Source organism: Hypomesus nipponensis, chromosome 4, assembly GCF_054491055.1.
Source record: "Hypomesus nipponensis isolate SF chromosome 4, ASM5449105v1, whole genome shotgun sequence".
In the NCBI taxonomy this organism is placed as follows: domain Eukaryota; kingdom Metazoa; phylum Chordata; class Actinopteri; order Osmeriformes; family Osmeridae; genus Hypomesus; species Hypomesus nipponensis.
Window position 1 is genome coordinate 12340001 of NC_140364.1, and position 14631 is coordinate 12354631.

General features: G+C 48.8%; 2 protein-coding genes across 3 annotated transcripts in view; one reads left to right on the top strand and one right to left on the bottom strand.

The window, feature by feature from the left end:
• Positions 1-10630, top strand: part of itgb8 (integrin, beta 8) — a 10638-nt gene extending 8 nt beyond the window's left edge. Inside the window, exons 1-16 of one of the 2 annotated variants that reach the window (XM_084697084.1) lie at positions 1-614; positions 1353-1435; positions 2623-2794; positions 2959-3065; positions 3159-3298; positions 3788-3953; positions 4535-4693; positions 4888-4983; positions 5495-5584; positions 6627-6770; positions 7025-7505; positions 7705-7927; positions 8020-8123; positions 8380-8496; positions 9251-9411; positions 9757-10630. The exon at positions 1-614 is cut by the window's left edge and continues 8 nt beyond it. In XM_084697084.1, coding sequence (XP_084553210.1) covers positions 515-614; positions 1353-1435; positions 2623-2794; positions 2959-3065; positions 3159-3298; positions 3788-3953; positions 4535-4693; positions 4888-4983; positions 5495-5584; positions 6627-6770; positions 7025-7505; positions 7705-7927; positions 8020-8123; positions 8380-8496; positions 9251-9411; positions 9757-9882 — 2469 coding nt within the window. In that variant the 5' untranslated portion in view covers positions 1-514 and the 3' untranslated portion in view covers positions 9883-10630. Of the gene's footprint in view, positions 615-1352; positions 1436-2622; positions 2824-2958; positions 3066-3158; positions 3299-3787; positions 3954-4534; positions 4694-4887; positions 4984-5494; positions 5585-6626; positions 6771-7024; positions 7506-7704; positions 7928-8019; positions 8124-8379; positions 8497-9250; positions 9412-9756 lie in introns of those variants that run through there. The other variant, XM_084697085.1, reaches the window with a different exon arrangement.
• A 2020-nt stretch (positions 10631-12650) lies between these two features.
• Positions 12651-14631, bottom strand: sp8a (sp8 transcription factor a). Its single transcript, XM_084695512.1, has one exon. The coding sequence runs from the start codon at positions 14601-14603 to the stop codon at positions 13341-13343; it is 1263 nt and encodes a 420-aa protein (XP_084551638.1). The 5' UTR covers positions 14604-14631; the 3' UTR covers positions 12651-13340.

The following is a 14631-nucleotide window of genomic DNA, read 5'->3' on the forward strand; positions in this document are numbered from 1 at the left end:
TCAATGATCGACAAACTCCTCTCTCGATGGCTTAAAAAAAAAGCTAATTCAGCACGCTGGTGTAGTCATACAGGCAGAATCAAAGGAGCGGGCAGGACTCAATCCACATAGTAGCCTGACTCAATACTTGCCTGGAATCGTTTATCTCGTCAAGCGCACGTTATGACGACAGACAAGCAGGGCAGTGCTACACCTGCATGCGGGAATAGATGGATAGAGCGCGACCGCTACAGCCGCTTAGTTTTCACTTTCTTTCACTAGCATGTATACGAGCGCGCCCGGTGGATTCCCACGGTAAGCTGATTTCAACGATGTGAATTACACGCCTTACAGGATTAAGAGGTTGCTGGTTAAAAACGGTGACAATGCCCCAAAGCCCCATGGTTTTCGGGGGCTGGTTTTTGTTAGCGCGAACGTAGGTTACACGATTTTTTGTTGGACACCGTCAGTAGAGACCGGAATCTGCCTGCAACCGGTGTCTTACACTGGTCTTATTCTGCCCCTGGTGCTGAATATGACTTCCTGGCTACGTAAATACTGTAACCTCCCTCTGCATGTTGTGCTGTCCTGCGTCGTTATATTGGTCGCTGCCTTCATCCCAGGCTCCAAATCAGGTGAGTGATCTTAATGAATAAGATTAAACCACGATCTAACGTTTATTTAACCTCTTAGGCTACAAAGATAGCAACCTTAATAGAATAATACCCTGCCATAACATCACATTATTGTCGGGTGTTTAATGCAATCTTAAATTGCCAGAGGTGGTCTTCCATCCTGCTGTGACGACGATTAAAGCTCCATATTTTCAGATTAGTTCATTTCCACATGATATTGTCGATCAGTTGTGATCTGTTGTTAAAAGCTCTTGCTAAAGTGAGTCGCAGCTACGTGGAGCAGGTGTAATTAGGTCAGACTTGCTTGTTAGCCGCATCAGTGTTTCCGAGACCTGAAGCATTTCTCTCCTGTCCTACATTTCATCAATGACACATATACTCACTGAATTAGACATTGGTAAGTAGGCCTATACCCTCAAATTAAATGGTGTAGGCCTACTTAATCGTTTTAAGTCCGGTGGTACATTCGTTTTCATCTGTTAAGGAGTCATACAGATGAGTATAACCAGCGGAAATTATGTGCCGGCACATGTACAGAAGTTCAGTTGACTAATAAATCACCTGTTCCCACATACTGTTTCAGTGTTCCTCTTTGTGAACTCCAAAGGAGAGAAGTGGCATGTGCATCACCACCAAGTTTCAAGTTTCTGTTGTGCATAGCTGACAAGTGTTAAATAGTAACAAGTCTTTCATATGTTAATCATCCTTTTCCCCCCCTCTCTCTGTCTTCCTCTGCAGGTAGTGTGTGTGGTTCTTCTCTTGTGTCGTCATGTGCAGATTGTCTCAGACAGGGACCGCACTGTGCTTGGTGCTTTCAAGAGGTAAGATAAGAGCTCTCTGTGTGTGTGTGTGTGTGTGTGTGTGTGTGTGTGTGAGCGAGACAAAGGCCTCCATCCAGACAAAGAGAAAGAGACTGATGCATTCCTCAGTAGTGATGCACAAAAGCTTTCATGTTGCCTAAACATGTGTGTATAATGTGTGTTTAAAAACAGGCAGGCATGCCCTCTGACCTGTGTGTGTGTGTGTGTGTTCAATGCTGCAGATGCTGTTGTTTCATTCCCAACAAACATACACTCAACCAGACGGTGTGTTTGGGCGCTAGTTTAATCCTGGGTTCTCGTTAAGTGCCACTCTGCCCCACTTAATGACCACGAGAGACCATAAAGTGCACCAGAGTGACCACCAGACACATAGAGCAGCTGCAGGAAACAGAGCGACCAGCCTTTAAACAGGAGCATGTTAAAGTCCGCTCAGGTGCTTTCCCACGACCCCCCCCCCCCCCACTCCTGCCTGAGACTTAGACCATGACCGGTTGCACTAACCTCACCCCACCATCACTTTCACTTGGTGGAAGCCAGAGGGGCAGGTATGGAAAGTACCAGTGACTCCGGCTTTTGGGGGCATTTTAGCATACTGGTCTGTAGCCTGAAGTGGGTCTGTAGCCTGAAGGCCCTTCTTTCTTTTCCAGTTAAGGCCAGTTCTCACTGCCCAACCAAATACCAATAAAGACTAACAGCCAACAGTTGTTGGGCTCTGTTGGTTTGGTGTGATATGCCTGTTGGCATTTGTTGGGCCAGTGTGAAAAGGCCAGTTATCTTTCCAAGCATTCGAAACCCAACAGCCCAACAGTAGAATGTTTGGTTTGTTGGTGCTTGCCGAACGTTGTTGGGGCAATGTGAACTGGACACAAAGTTCGCTAATCTTCTTTAGCCCCGTCAAAACAACTAAAGCTGCTAGCACATGATAGATCTGCTATGGTTGGGACAAACCTCATAACTGTGATGTCACTGCCAGGCGCTGCCGAACACCCTCCCAGTCACAACACAAGGAGCGGCCCTGATATTCAACCTCGCTATGTAATCATGTCTTAGTTACTGTATGCTCTGTGGTAGTCATCTGCATCTCATGCGCTTACTGGCGTGTTCACTGGTCTGCTGAAGCAGTGGACAGAGAAGTTTTGTCCCTCCATATCATGACATCAGAGTGACTCCTGACCCTTGACCCCCAGGGTTTTCTGGAGGGGGCGGAGCTGAGTGAGAAGTGTGACCTGGCGGTTAACCTGGCCAGAAGGGGGTGTGGCTACGAGTTCATTGAGCAGCCAGAGGTCAGGGTGGAGGTCAACGCCACGCTTAGCAGCACGCAGGTGTCCCCTGGGGAGATCAGCATCACTCTCAGACCAGGTGAGAGACCAGCACCACTCTCAGACCAGGTGAGAGACCAGCATTACACACACTTACATTTCATGCTGATTAGGTCAGTCACTTATACATTCAGGTCAGTGAATGAACCAGGTGAGTCACTTTGAAAGCAGGAGACCATCTGACCTGTGTGTGTGTGTGTGAAGGGTCTGAAGCTAGCTTCATAGTAGCCGTGAAGCAGCATGAGAGGTATCCCGTGGATCTTTACTACCTGGTGGACGTGTCGGCCTCCATGCAGGAGAACCTGGACCAGGTGAACCCCCCAGTCATTCTCACCCTCCGTCAGCCCAGCTCCCCCGGCTACACCCCTCTCACCTCCCTTCCTCAACCTGTCTACCTGTACTAGCTGAAGTCAGTGGGCGTGGCCCTGTCCCATCGCATGACGGAGCACTCTTCAGACCTGCGCTTGGGCTTCGGCTCCTTCGTGGACAAGCCTGTGTCCCCCTACATCAACGTGCACCCGTCCAAGATAAGCAACCCCTGCAGGTAGGCGTGGTAACCAGCATCACTGCCTGGCAAGGAAGTGGTTGAGGAATTCCCAGAGGAGGAACAGTCTGTCAGGGATTAGTAGGAGGCTCTGAATAACACTGGGATCCTTGTTTTTGAGATGAAAGGAAGGATGAGTGGGAAGATTTCTCATTTGAATTGAAGTTTGTTGTTTGTTTTCTGTTGATGATCCTTACTCTGTCTTTCTCTCTCCCTCTCCCTCTCTCTGTGTCTTTCACTTTCTCTCTCTCTCTCTCTCTCTCTCTTGCTCTTGCTCTCACTTTCTCTCTTTCTCTCTTTCTCTCTTTCTCTCTTTCTCTCTCTCTCTCTCTCTCTCTCTCTCTCTCTCTCTCTCTCTCTCTCTCTCTCTCTCTCTCTCTCTCTCTCTCTCTCTCTCTCTCTCTCTCTCTTTGTCTCTCTCTCTCTCTCTCTCTCTCTCTCTCTCTCTCTCTCTCTCTCGTCCTCTCCCTCTGTGTCTCTGTTTGTCAGTGATTATGAGATCCGGTGTCGGCCAGCCCATGGGTTCCACCATGTTCTGAGCATGACGGGGAACACGTCAGAGTTTACACGCACGATCAAACGCCAAAGGATCTCCGGCAACATGGACACACCCGAGGGAGGTCTGGACGCGTTGCTGCAGGCCACTGTCTGCCAGGTACGCAACTGTGTGTGTGTGTGTGTGTAGAGAGAGATCTCCCAGGGATAAACACATTGTCTCAGCGTGAACAGTAGCAGACGGGGTGGTTTAGAGTGACATCATTGCGGGAGTATGAGACACACACACACACACACACACACAGCATTACACACTCTAACTATGCCTGCTATGAGATGTTTCTGCCCTAATGGGGTCCTGATTCGGAGGGCTGTGGGCAGTGAGTCACTGGGGGAGAAAAAGAACTGGTGGGGGTCCTCGGACTAAAAATAAAGTTCCCCCAAAGCCGCTGGTGGTGCCGATGACTCTCACGCAAACACCCCCTCCCCCGCCCCCCCCCGCACACGGCCACACGGCCTCGCAGTGTCTGCCCGACTGAGCAGGGCTGGTCTGGACGCTGAAAACGACGGCTGTGAAGTATGACTTCACGCTCGAGAAATGACTGACTCATCAGGACGTGCTTTTGTTTCCACGAGTGTGCAAGCTGGAGTATGGAATACACGACATTGTACAGCGATAAGAGGATGAGGTGGTCGGCTTCAGTGAGCAGATGAGTGACCGCTCCCTCTTCTCTCTCTCAGGAGGAGATGGGCTGGAGGCCAGGGGCGAAGCGTCTGCTGTTGCTGATGACCGACCAGCCGTCTCACCTGGCGCTGGACAGCAGGCTGGGGGGCATCGTCACCCCGCACGACGGACGCTGTCACATGGACAATAACGTCTACTCTGAGAGCACCACCCTGGTGAGACACACACACACATCTGTACACACACACACACAGACACACACACATATACACGCACATGCTGTACACATGTATACACGTGTACACACACATATCAGGCACGTACGCACACCGCGTACACACACACACATGTACACCTATCACACACACGTACACACCACTGATGAACCTGATCTGTTTGTGTGTTTCAGGACCACCCCAGTCTTGGTCTGATAGCCGAGAAGCTACTGGAGAATCACATTCACTCCATCTTCGCCATAGAGAAGCAGCAATATCAGTGGTATGAGGTACAGTAATCTCACTAACACGTACACAAACACGCGCCCTGCAAATCCAAAAGTCTGCATTCGGACACGTCATCACAGGTCTGCAGCTCTCTGATCTCATATTTGTTTCTGGGGGTTTTTCCGTTCTCCGTTTATTTCTTTGCTTCTCTTGCCCTGTTTCTGTATCCTGCTGGCTCTTGATTTTTTGCGAACTTCCTCTGTCTTTCTCCAATCCTCTGTCTTTTTTTCCCTCCCTTTCTCGCTCTCTTCCCCCTCACCCCCATCTCTAATTATGTCTCTCTCTTTCTTTTCCCTCCCTCCCTCCCTCCCTCCCTCCCTCCCTCCCTCCCTCCCTCCCTCCCTCCCTCCCTCCCTCCCTCCCTCCCTCCCTCCCTCCCTCCCTCCCTCCCTCCCTCCCTCCCTCCCTCCCCTCCCCCCCCCTCTCTCTCTCTCTCTCTCTCTCTCTCTCTCACTCTCTCTCTCTCTCTCTCTCTCTCTCTCTCTCTCTCTCTCTCTCTCTCTCTCTCTCCAGGAGTTAGTGAGGCTGCTACCGGGGTCATATCTGGGGAAGTTGCTGTTCCAGGCCCCTAACCTGATAGATCTGGTGGTGGATGCTTACCAGGTAACACAGTCTCCACGGTCACCTCCACCTCTTCGTCCCCCTCACTTCCTCCTCCTCCGGAACCCCTTCCCCCTCACTTCCTTCCTCCTCTTCCGTGTCAAAGCATTCGGATTGGTGATGGTATGGATGAGCAATTTTGAACACATTGGTGTTCTGTTCCCCGAGGGGATGGAACCATGTAGGAGGTAGAAATGGAGCTCCACAGCCATGTGCCAAAGGGACGGGGAAGGGAGATGAGAGAGGGCAGGGGGTCGGGGCAGGATGGGGGGAAAGGGGGTGTGCGGCTGGAGGGTTTGGGGTGTTTAGTTGGCAGCAGCTGGCCTGCAGTGGGCTGGCACAGCACTCCATTGTTTGGTTCGAGAATCTGCCGAACTCACAGATCTGCACGCTCACACACACACACACACACACACACGTGCACACACACACACACACACACACTCTACCAGCGGATACACAGAACAGAGCCTAGCATTATAAATGCCATCTGATCACCACGGAAACGCTGTCTTAATCGCTGGCGAATACAAAGGCGCTATTTTTGGACCTGCCTTCTTTCCCCCCCCATCAGCCCCTGTGTTTATCAGAGGACAGAAGTACAATGGAGCCTTTCTGAGACATGTGACAACCTGTGTTTATCTCTCCTCCACACTCCGCTGCTTCCCTCTGTCCTCTCTGGCATGGCTTCTCCTCCTCCTTAGACTGGATTGCACTCGTTCCCCCTGTCTTCCTTTTTGACGTAAACAGAACGCATGTGGTAAACAGTGTTGAAGCCTCTAAAACAAACATGCTCTCTCTTCTCCTGCCTCTTTCCCTGGCTCCCTCCGTCAGCCCGGGTCTGTGAGGACACAAGAGACAAACACGTTTTGACCCCTCCCTCCCTCCCTCCCTCTCTCTCCCTCTCTCCCTCGTCTCCCCTTCTCCGTCTCTCCCTCTCTCTGTCCCCCATCCCCCTATCCCTTCTCCCACTCTCACTCTTCTCCTTCTATTGTCCCTCCTTTTTCTCCCTCTCTATCTCTCTCTCTCTCTCTCTGTCTTTCAGAGGCTGCTGTCGGAGGTGGAGATTTCGGTATCAGTCGAGGATCGAGCGGTCAGCAGGTTCTGGGTCAACGTCTCTCCTCTCTGTCCCAATGGATCCATCTCCAGCAACAACCGCAGCTGCTCTGCAGTACAGCCCAACCAGACAGTAGGGACATTCTACTGGTGCACACACCCACACACACCCACACACACACACTCTCGCTCTTACACACATTCCCACAAACAATTACACACACATTCATATACAGACGTCTTAGTGAATAAGCTGCGCTGAGTAGCTTATGACACATTTCACAGGGAAAGTAGTCATGGGCTTGAATCAGCTGATCTGTTGATTCCTCCATGACATTGTTAACCTGCAGTGACAGATTCTAAAATCTCTTCTGTGTCTCTCTGCAGGTCTATTTTAACATTACCATCGGACTGCTCTCCTGTCCGGTCAGTGACGATGATGATGATGATGAAGAGGAGGATGTGTTGGTGATGGTCAGACCTGTGGGTTACAACGAGACCACCACGGTCAGGGTTCGATCTCTGTGCCGCTGCCGCTGCGGACTGGCCGGACGTTGCCGTGACGACACACACTGCGGAGAGAACTCTGAGCAGAGCGATCAAGACCGATACTCAGACCAAACTAGTCGAGAGCAGAGTCTGGAGCAGGACCCGGGGAAGCCGACAGGCTCCGAGCTGGACCCGGACTCCTACCCCGATCAGACCTGGCTGTGCAGGGCGGAGGGCTCGGAAGACGACTGCAGCGGCCGGGGAGTGTGTGTTTGCGGGAGGTGTGTGTGTGACCAGAGCAACTTGGGAACAGTCCATGGGAAGTACTGTGAGATGGACGACTTCTCCTGCCCCTACCAGCAGGGGTTACTGTGTGGAGGTAAACACACACACAAAAGACACACACACACTCACAGACACACACAGACACAGACACACACACACAGACGCGCACTCACAGACACACACACACACACACACTCAGACACTTCACACACACACACACACACAGAGACACACTGAGAGAGGAAAGAGAATGGGGTGGATGACATTGGACTTTTATTGTGTCGTTCCTTCAGGACGGGGTGTGTGCGTGTTTGGTGAGTGTCTGTGTGCCGAGGGCTGGGCAGGTGAGATCTGCGGCTGTCCCATTTCCACGGTGACCTGTTTGTCTAAGGATGGGGCGCTATGCAGCGGACGGGGCACGTGCGTGTGCGGCAAATGCATGTGCGATGACCTCCAATTCTCCGGAACCTTCTGTGAGAGCTGCCCCACCTGCCAGAGCACCTGTAAATCCCACTGGTAACCCCTCTCTGTTTGTTACTCCCACCTCTCAATCAACCACACCATTTGTCAAAGTCCCTGTCAATCAAAACCTTCTACCCTATTACTAGGAGGTGTGTGGACTGTCACCTGTCTCATGGTCTCACACAGGAAGAGGTGTCACGCTGCAACCACACCTGTGCCCCATTGGTGGGTTATGTCGATGACGTCACAGGTAGGGCTAAACACTTGCATTCTATTGGCCACAACGTTCTGCCTTTTTTCGTGGTGATCATTTAATCTCCATTCCTTTCTCTCTCTCTCTCTCTCTCTCTCTCTCTCTCTCTCTCTCTCTCTCTCTCTCTCTCTCTCTCTCTCTCTCTCTCTCTCTCTCTCTCTCTCTGTGTCTCTTTCTCTCTCTCTCTCTCTCTCTCTCTCTCTCTCTGTGTCTCTGTCTCTGTCTCTCTCTCTTTCCCTCCATCTTGGTGCAGGTCTTCAGGGGGAGGTGTGGAGACAGTGTGTTTACACCAGCCCTGACAGCTGTCGCTACAGGTTCCACACAGGCCTGGTGTCTGGCAGAACACAGCTCCACATTAGCACAAACCCTGGTACGACCGACACACACACACTTACGCACTCGCAGCTCGTTCCGTTCGTCCGTCCTTCCTTACACAACGTCCTAGTGTTGAGTCAGCACCAGCTGAGGCGGATCAGGCGGATCCTGGATTTCCTCCCTCCTGTCTCCTCCCGAGTTTTCACACACACACACACACACACACACACACACACACACACACACAGTCATACGGACTCATGCACACACACACACAAAAACACACACACACACACACAAGTGTGCACACACACATAAGTAGCAACAAAATACTCCTCCTCCAACTGCTGGAACAGTGCAGATCATTGTCTCCCTCACCCCTCTATCCCTCCTCCCCTCCCCCCTATGGGACTGTATTTTCCTGTACACGCCCTCTCCTGTCCGGAGAGCAGGGGCCAAGTTACTGTAGTAACTATTTAAAATGTAAGAGCAGAACTTGACACTTTGTGTAAGATGAGCCAATCCACATCACACCACAAACCAACTGTATATATATGTCATCTCTTTGATTGACAGGTCTGTGTGTGTGTAACTGTGTGTGTGTGGGTGGGTGTCTTAGCATGTGTGTGTGTGTGTGTCTCACGCTTCCTGTGTGTAATTGTGGTAATTTGCTGCTCTGTCAGGATCGAACAACTTTCAAAAAGTGTTCCAGCGCGCAACACTGAATCCAGATAAAAGCAAGTACTTTGTGTGTTTTTGGTTCTCCTACCCACTTACGTCAGTCTTCTCGTGTGTGTGTGTCCCTGTAGAGTGTGTGTCTGGCAGGCGGTACATGCAGATGTTCGTGAGTGTGTGTCTGTTGACACTGCTTGCTGGCCTGGTGCTGGTGGCGGTGCTGTGGTTGCTGCTGCACAGAAAATCCTGGTCACCAGGGGGCGCCACTAATGATGAATACAACCCCACAGGGAAGGTTAGCCACACCAACAACTAGCCTCCATGTTCAGTCTCAATAACAGATTCCAAAAATTGCATCAGTGACAACCTTAATCTGACCTCAACCTTGACCCTGACCTTTGACTGTCTCTATCCAGGACTTGACCTTTGTCTGTCTCTATCCAGGACTTGACCTTTGTCTGTCTCTATCCAGGACTTGACCTTTGTCTGTCTCTATCCAGGACTTGACCTTTGTCTGTCTCTATCCAGGACTTGACCTTTGTCTGTCTCTATCCAGGACTTGACCTTTGTCTGTCTCTATCCAGGACTTGACCTTTGTCTGTCTCTATCCAGGACTTGACCTTTGTCTGTCTCTATCCAGGACTTGACCTTTGTCCCGACCTCCAGTGAGAAGACTGTCACGTACCGTAGGGACTGCCCATCTGACCGCCCTGTTGAGATGCACATCCATGTTCCCAAGATGCCCCTGGGTGACCCCTGGAGCTAAGGGTCAGAGGTCGGCGTCGGGGGAAGTAAGGGTGAAGTTGTGCCAGAGTGCAGATTGAGTCATACAGACTTATTTTTTGGCCACTTGTCTTGAGTTGGTGAAAGCAATCTCATGGTTTATGAGTGTGCGTATGTATGGCAGCAATAAGTGAAAGTCTTCCCAACTGTTACTAGATAATCATGTTCTCTAATTGCACTCATTTTCACGTTCAGTAGTGTGTGAGTGTGTGGTGATGTCAGTTTGTGTGTGTACAAATGCTTCTTATTTATGATTTTAGCACGTAAAACACTACAAGTTTTAGGCAAGTTTTTTTTTTTTTTTCATGACAGTGTACTTAACCTATTCTTCCATCAAACCTCAAATGTAGTCTGTGCTAGCTTGCCACCTAGTGGACACGTGAATCACTATCATGCCAGTAATGATTTATGGTAACATTGCACAACAATTATTGTCCTATGTCTGGAATATTTGTTCGGATGTTGAATTTATGTTTGATATTTAAATTGTTTGTCATATTTCTGAGAGGCTGTGGCATACATGTCACTGGACAGTTGAGTTTTATTACTTGATTTTAGTGTTTGTTAATAATAGCTCTTTCTTGTAAGTCGCTTTGGATAAAAACGTCTGCTAAATGAATACATGTAAATAACGGGGGTGGACTTGCTCGCAGGTACCATTTTGGTGCATTATACTACTGAGTACTGTGGAGGCTGCAGACCATACCAGAGAGAAACCTGGGCAGTACTGGAGGGAGGGAGGGAGGGAGGGAGGGAGGGAGGGAGGGAGGGAGGGAGGGAGGGAGGGAGGGAGGGAGGGAGGGAGGGAGGGAGGGAGGGAGGGAGGGAGGGAGGGAGGGAGGGAGGGAGGGAGGGAGGGAGGGAGGGAGGGAGGGAGCCCACCATGGCGGTACCAAAGGGCCAAAGGAGGTTGGGACAGAGATAAATATTGCTGGTTATATATTGTATATTCACCATGGTGTACGTAGTCTTTAAGGCGGGATACTTGCTTTGCGGCGTAGGTCTTTAGAGTTGTGGGACCACAGTGGGTGAGGCCAGGGGGAGACTGTAGACGACTCGGTTCTGATAGAAGCAGTGAGTTCACTACAACACCAGTGTTATGACTACTGTTGAACAAAGGCAATGTCGCTGCCAAGGCACTGGTTTAGAATCAGTTTATTTTTCTTTCGGTAGTCTTAAACTGAATAATTCAGTGTATCAAACTGGTCCTAGATCTGTCTGAAGGGTTTAGCTCATTCATTACTCATATACTTGTACACTGGCCATCCTTGATGAATGAATAACAGTCAACACAATGGACTAACTATGTAGTAATTCAGCTGAAGTACTGATCTACTTAGCTGTGGGGATGAAAGACTGTTTAAAGGCATTGCGTGGATCTTGGGAGGGCTGGAATAACCCTTTTCTTCGTTCAGGCTTTGTAAGGTACGATGGTTAATACTGTACGATTACTGGATAGTAACTCACTGAAGGATCCGTCACTTAATTATCTCTCTGATCTCTATGTAACATGTTTACAGCAATCACTGCTCTTTTATCGTTTAAACACTAATAATAATGTTGATGTGATTTGTGTTCTTTTCTTTTTTACTTTTTGTAAAATTGTATTGTATATGTTGGTTACCCTAGTAGATATTTTTCAGCTGAGTCTAAGTATAAATGCACTGCATCTCTGCATGAGATTGAATCAGCAATAAGAATCATCTCTTTGAACTGGGCATTGATTTTGAATAACAAACTAGACTTTTTTTGTCTTCCCATTTGTAAATTCAAGCAACTAAAATGAAGTGTTTTCACAAAAATAAAAAGCATCGATCTTGTATTGATCTTGTTGCAGCTGTTTGTGTTTTGAGAATTTTGTATTTCAGCTGTCGGACTAAAACTTTATATTCTTACTGTGCGTGTGGGTGTGGATGATGGTGGTGGTGGGGGGGGGGGGGGGGGGGTCTATACCGTGCCCGACCAACTTTAGCGTCACAGTTGCCGGAAATAGACTCTAGATGGCGCAACATGCAAACACTACTGCCAAGTCCAGGCCAGGACTGACTCATTCGAGTTTCACAAATAAACCACACTTAATATTGACATAATATCTAATGCTATGGCTCACACTGCATATTATTAAGAATATGTGTAGTTTTGAGTTAGTCTTATGATCCATATTTTCGTAATTGACCAAGCCGTGTGGTTTATGAAATAACTAAAAAAATGGCACCTGAGCAAAAAGTTTAAAAACATTTACCCGTCGTGAATCTTTTACTCTGACCTACAAAACCTCCTTGCAGTTCAATGCGTTAGTTCTATTATTCTTTAAAGAAAATTTAATTAAGTAATTGTAGATAATTTGATCTTTCTTTTGGTATTTCCCTACGTGAAATAGGATTTAAAAAAATCTGAAATAAAGAAACTGACATAGTTTATGAGCTAAAATGATCTTTTACTTTAAACCATGACAAAACATTGATGACGGAACGTTTTGGTTATTTTGACTAAACTTAATTCCCCTAGAGAATTTTACTTTTTATTTTATTTTTTATATTTTATTTTATTATATATATATAAAAACGAAATTGTTTGTTGGCTATTTCGATAGTGAAATAGCCAACATAAATAGACGTATTAACGTTTTCTTTTCTTTTATTCACATGACTTGTTTACATAAATTAATGAAGTAGGCCTATTTAATGAGGCTATCCTCAAAGTCAAATGCTTTCATTCAACAAACATATACTTGATTGATCAAAACCTTAGTCTTTATTGGACTCAAAAACCAACAGATACATGGTCAGTTAAATTAAAACGCAATAATCAAACAGACCTCCTTAAAACCTTAAATATTAATTCAAAGTGCGACTTACAGACCTCAAAATACAAGTCTAACTCATAGGTAATAAAAATAGGCATAATTTGAGTTTTGTTCTCCGTCGAAAGTTTGATGATGACAATTTAAACCGAAGAAAGCAACACGCTGAGTCCTTAACATTTCGCCTACTTAGTTTGACGTTATGGCAGTCTACTTTGTGAAATTACACATCCATAAATTGACTGAGAGGTATAAAGTGTAAACTGCAGTCATAATGAAATATTACAAATAAAACCAATTATGGCTAGTGAGGTAAAAGGAGACAACTTTCATCCACAAACAAAGTTCAAGAATAAAGTGCCACATCCGTTTTTGAATAATTTCCAAGAAACCCCGTATCGACTGTAAACATGTAAATATTTTCAGATGCCTACTGAAACGCAAACAACGACATAAAACAAAATGATCTTGGTAGAATGACCCTTAAACTAGAGCCCAGACCTTGTGCCCAGTGTTTGTTTTAAGACTCGTGATTGGGAGCAGTTGGTTTTACGCTTCTCGCTTTAGAATAAACGTTTTCAGGTGCAGACACTCCGTGAAGTAGATGGCGTTATGCTTCGTGGAACATTTTTAACCGTCTAGTCCAGTAAGTTGTGTCCGTTTACTGATTGGACGGTCTCCGGTGCGTGCAACAGATCGGGGGACTGGCTCGGACTCCCTGAGACGCTGCAATGCTCGCTGTCTGTGTCGCTGCTCCTCTTACCGGCACCCGGTTCTCCCGGTGTCCCTTCCTCTGACCCGTCCGCGGTGTGCGTCCTCACATGCTTGTTAAGGTGATCAGAGCGCATGAAGCGCTTATTGCAGACCGTACAAGCAAACCGCTTCTCTCCGGTATGCGTGCGTAGGTGCCGCTGGAGCTCATCTGAGCGCGTGAAGCGTTTCCCACAGAAGAGCCAGTTACAGACGAACGGCCTCTCCCCGGTGTGCCAGCGCAAGTGTGCCTTCAGGTGTGAGGTCTTACCATACACTTTTCCACAGCCCGGTATGTGGCAACTGTGCAAGCCTCTTCGCCGCGGGCTCGTGCCCCCAGGTCCCAATCTCTCAGCCTCCTGGCAGTTTGGGCAATCACACGTGGCTCTGCCGGTATAGCGCCGGGATGATGACCGGGGAGAGCTCGAAAGAGAGACTGCGGGGACTCCGCTGAGCACCGAGGCTCCGGGGCAGGAGTCTGTATAGGAGGCAGAGAGCGCCGGCCTGAAGCTGTCCAGGAGATGCTGGGACGCGGGTAACAGGTGCTGGGAGGGCCCGGGACTGAAGGCGGGGTGGCTGTGAGGCAAAGGTGCGTAGTCGGAATAGTTGCTAAGTGGAGAGGGCAGCCCGTTTGGACACTGCGTATCCACCCAGCCGGTGCCCATGTCCCACCAAGATGACGTCCCGCTGGTAACGTTATTAACCTCAGACACTGGCTTGAACCAAGACTCGTAAGGGTGTGCATGTACGCCCATCCTTGGATACATCCCCGTCAAACCATCAACTGCTGCAGGGAGCTTGGAGAGAAACATTGGACGTTGCGTATGTGTATGCTCAGTGGGGCTATCGGATGATGTCTGGTAAAGTGTATAGTCATTCCCAAACGGAGAACTACACGAATTTGCGGTGGTTAATGAGAAAGCGCTGGAGACGGTAGTTCCGTTAGATGAGTCTGCCAATCCGGTGAAGTTACTCCTGGAGGTCCCACCGGAAACTCCGAGGGAGACATTGTTGAGCCCCAGGCTGGTGCTGCCTTGTGCGGATCTCCTCCACGGGTGAAAGCCCTTCCCGAGTCCAGGGATGCCGTCGGATAGAGCGGGCGGGGAAGGATGGCTTGGGTCGCCGATCTTGCTGCAGGTTGCGGCCAGCATGGCCAAGGGGGTGCAGCCTAAACGCGGT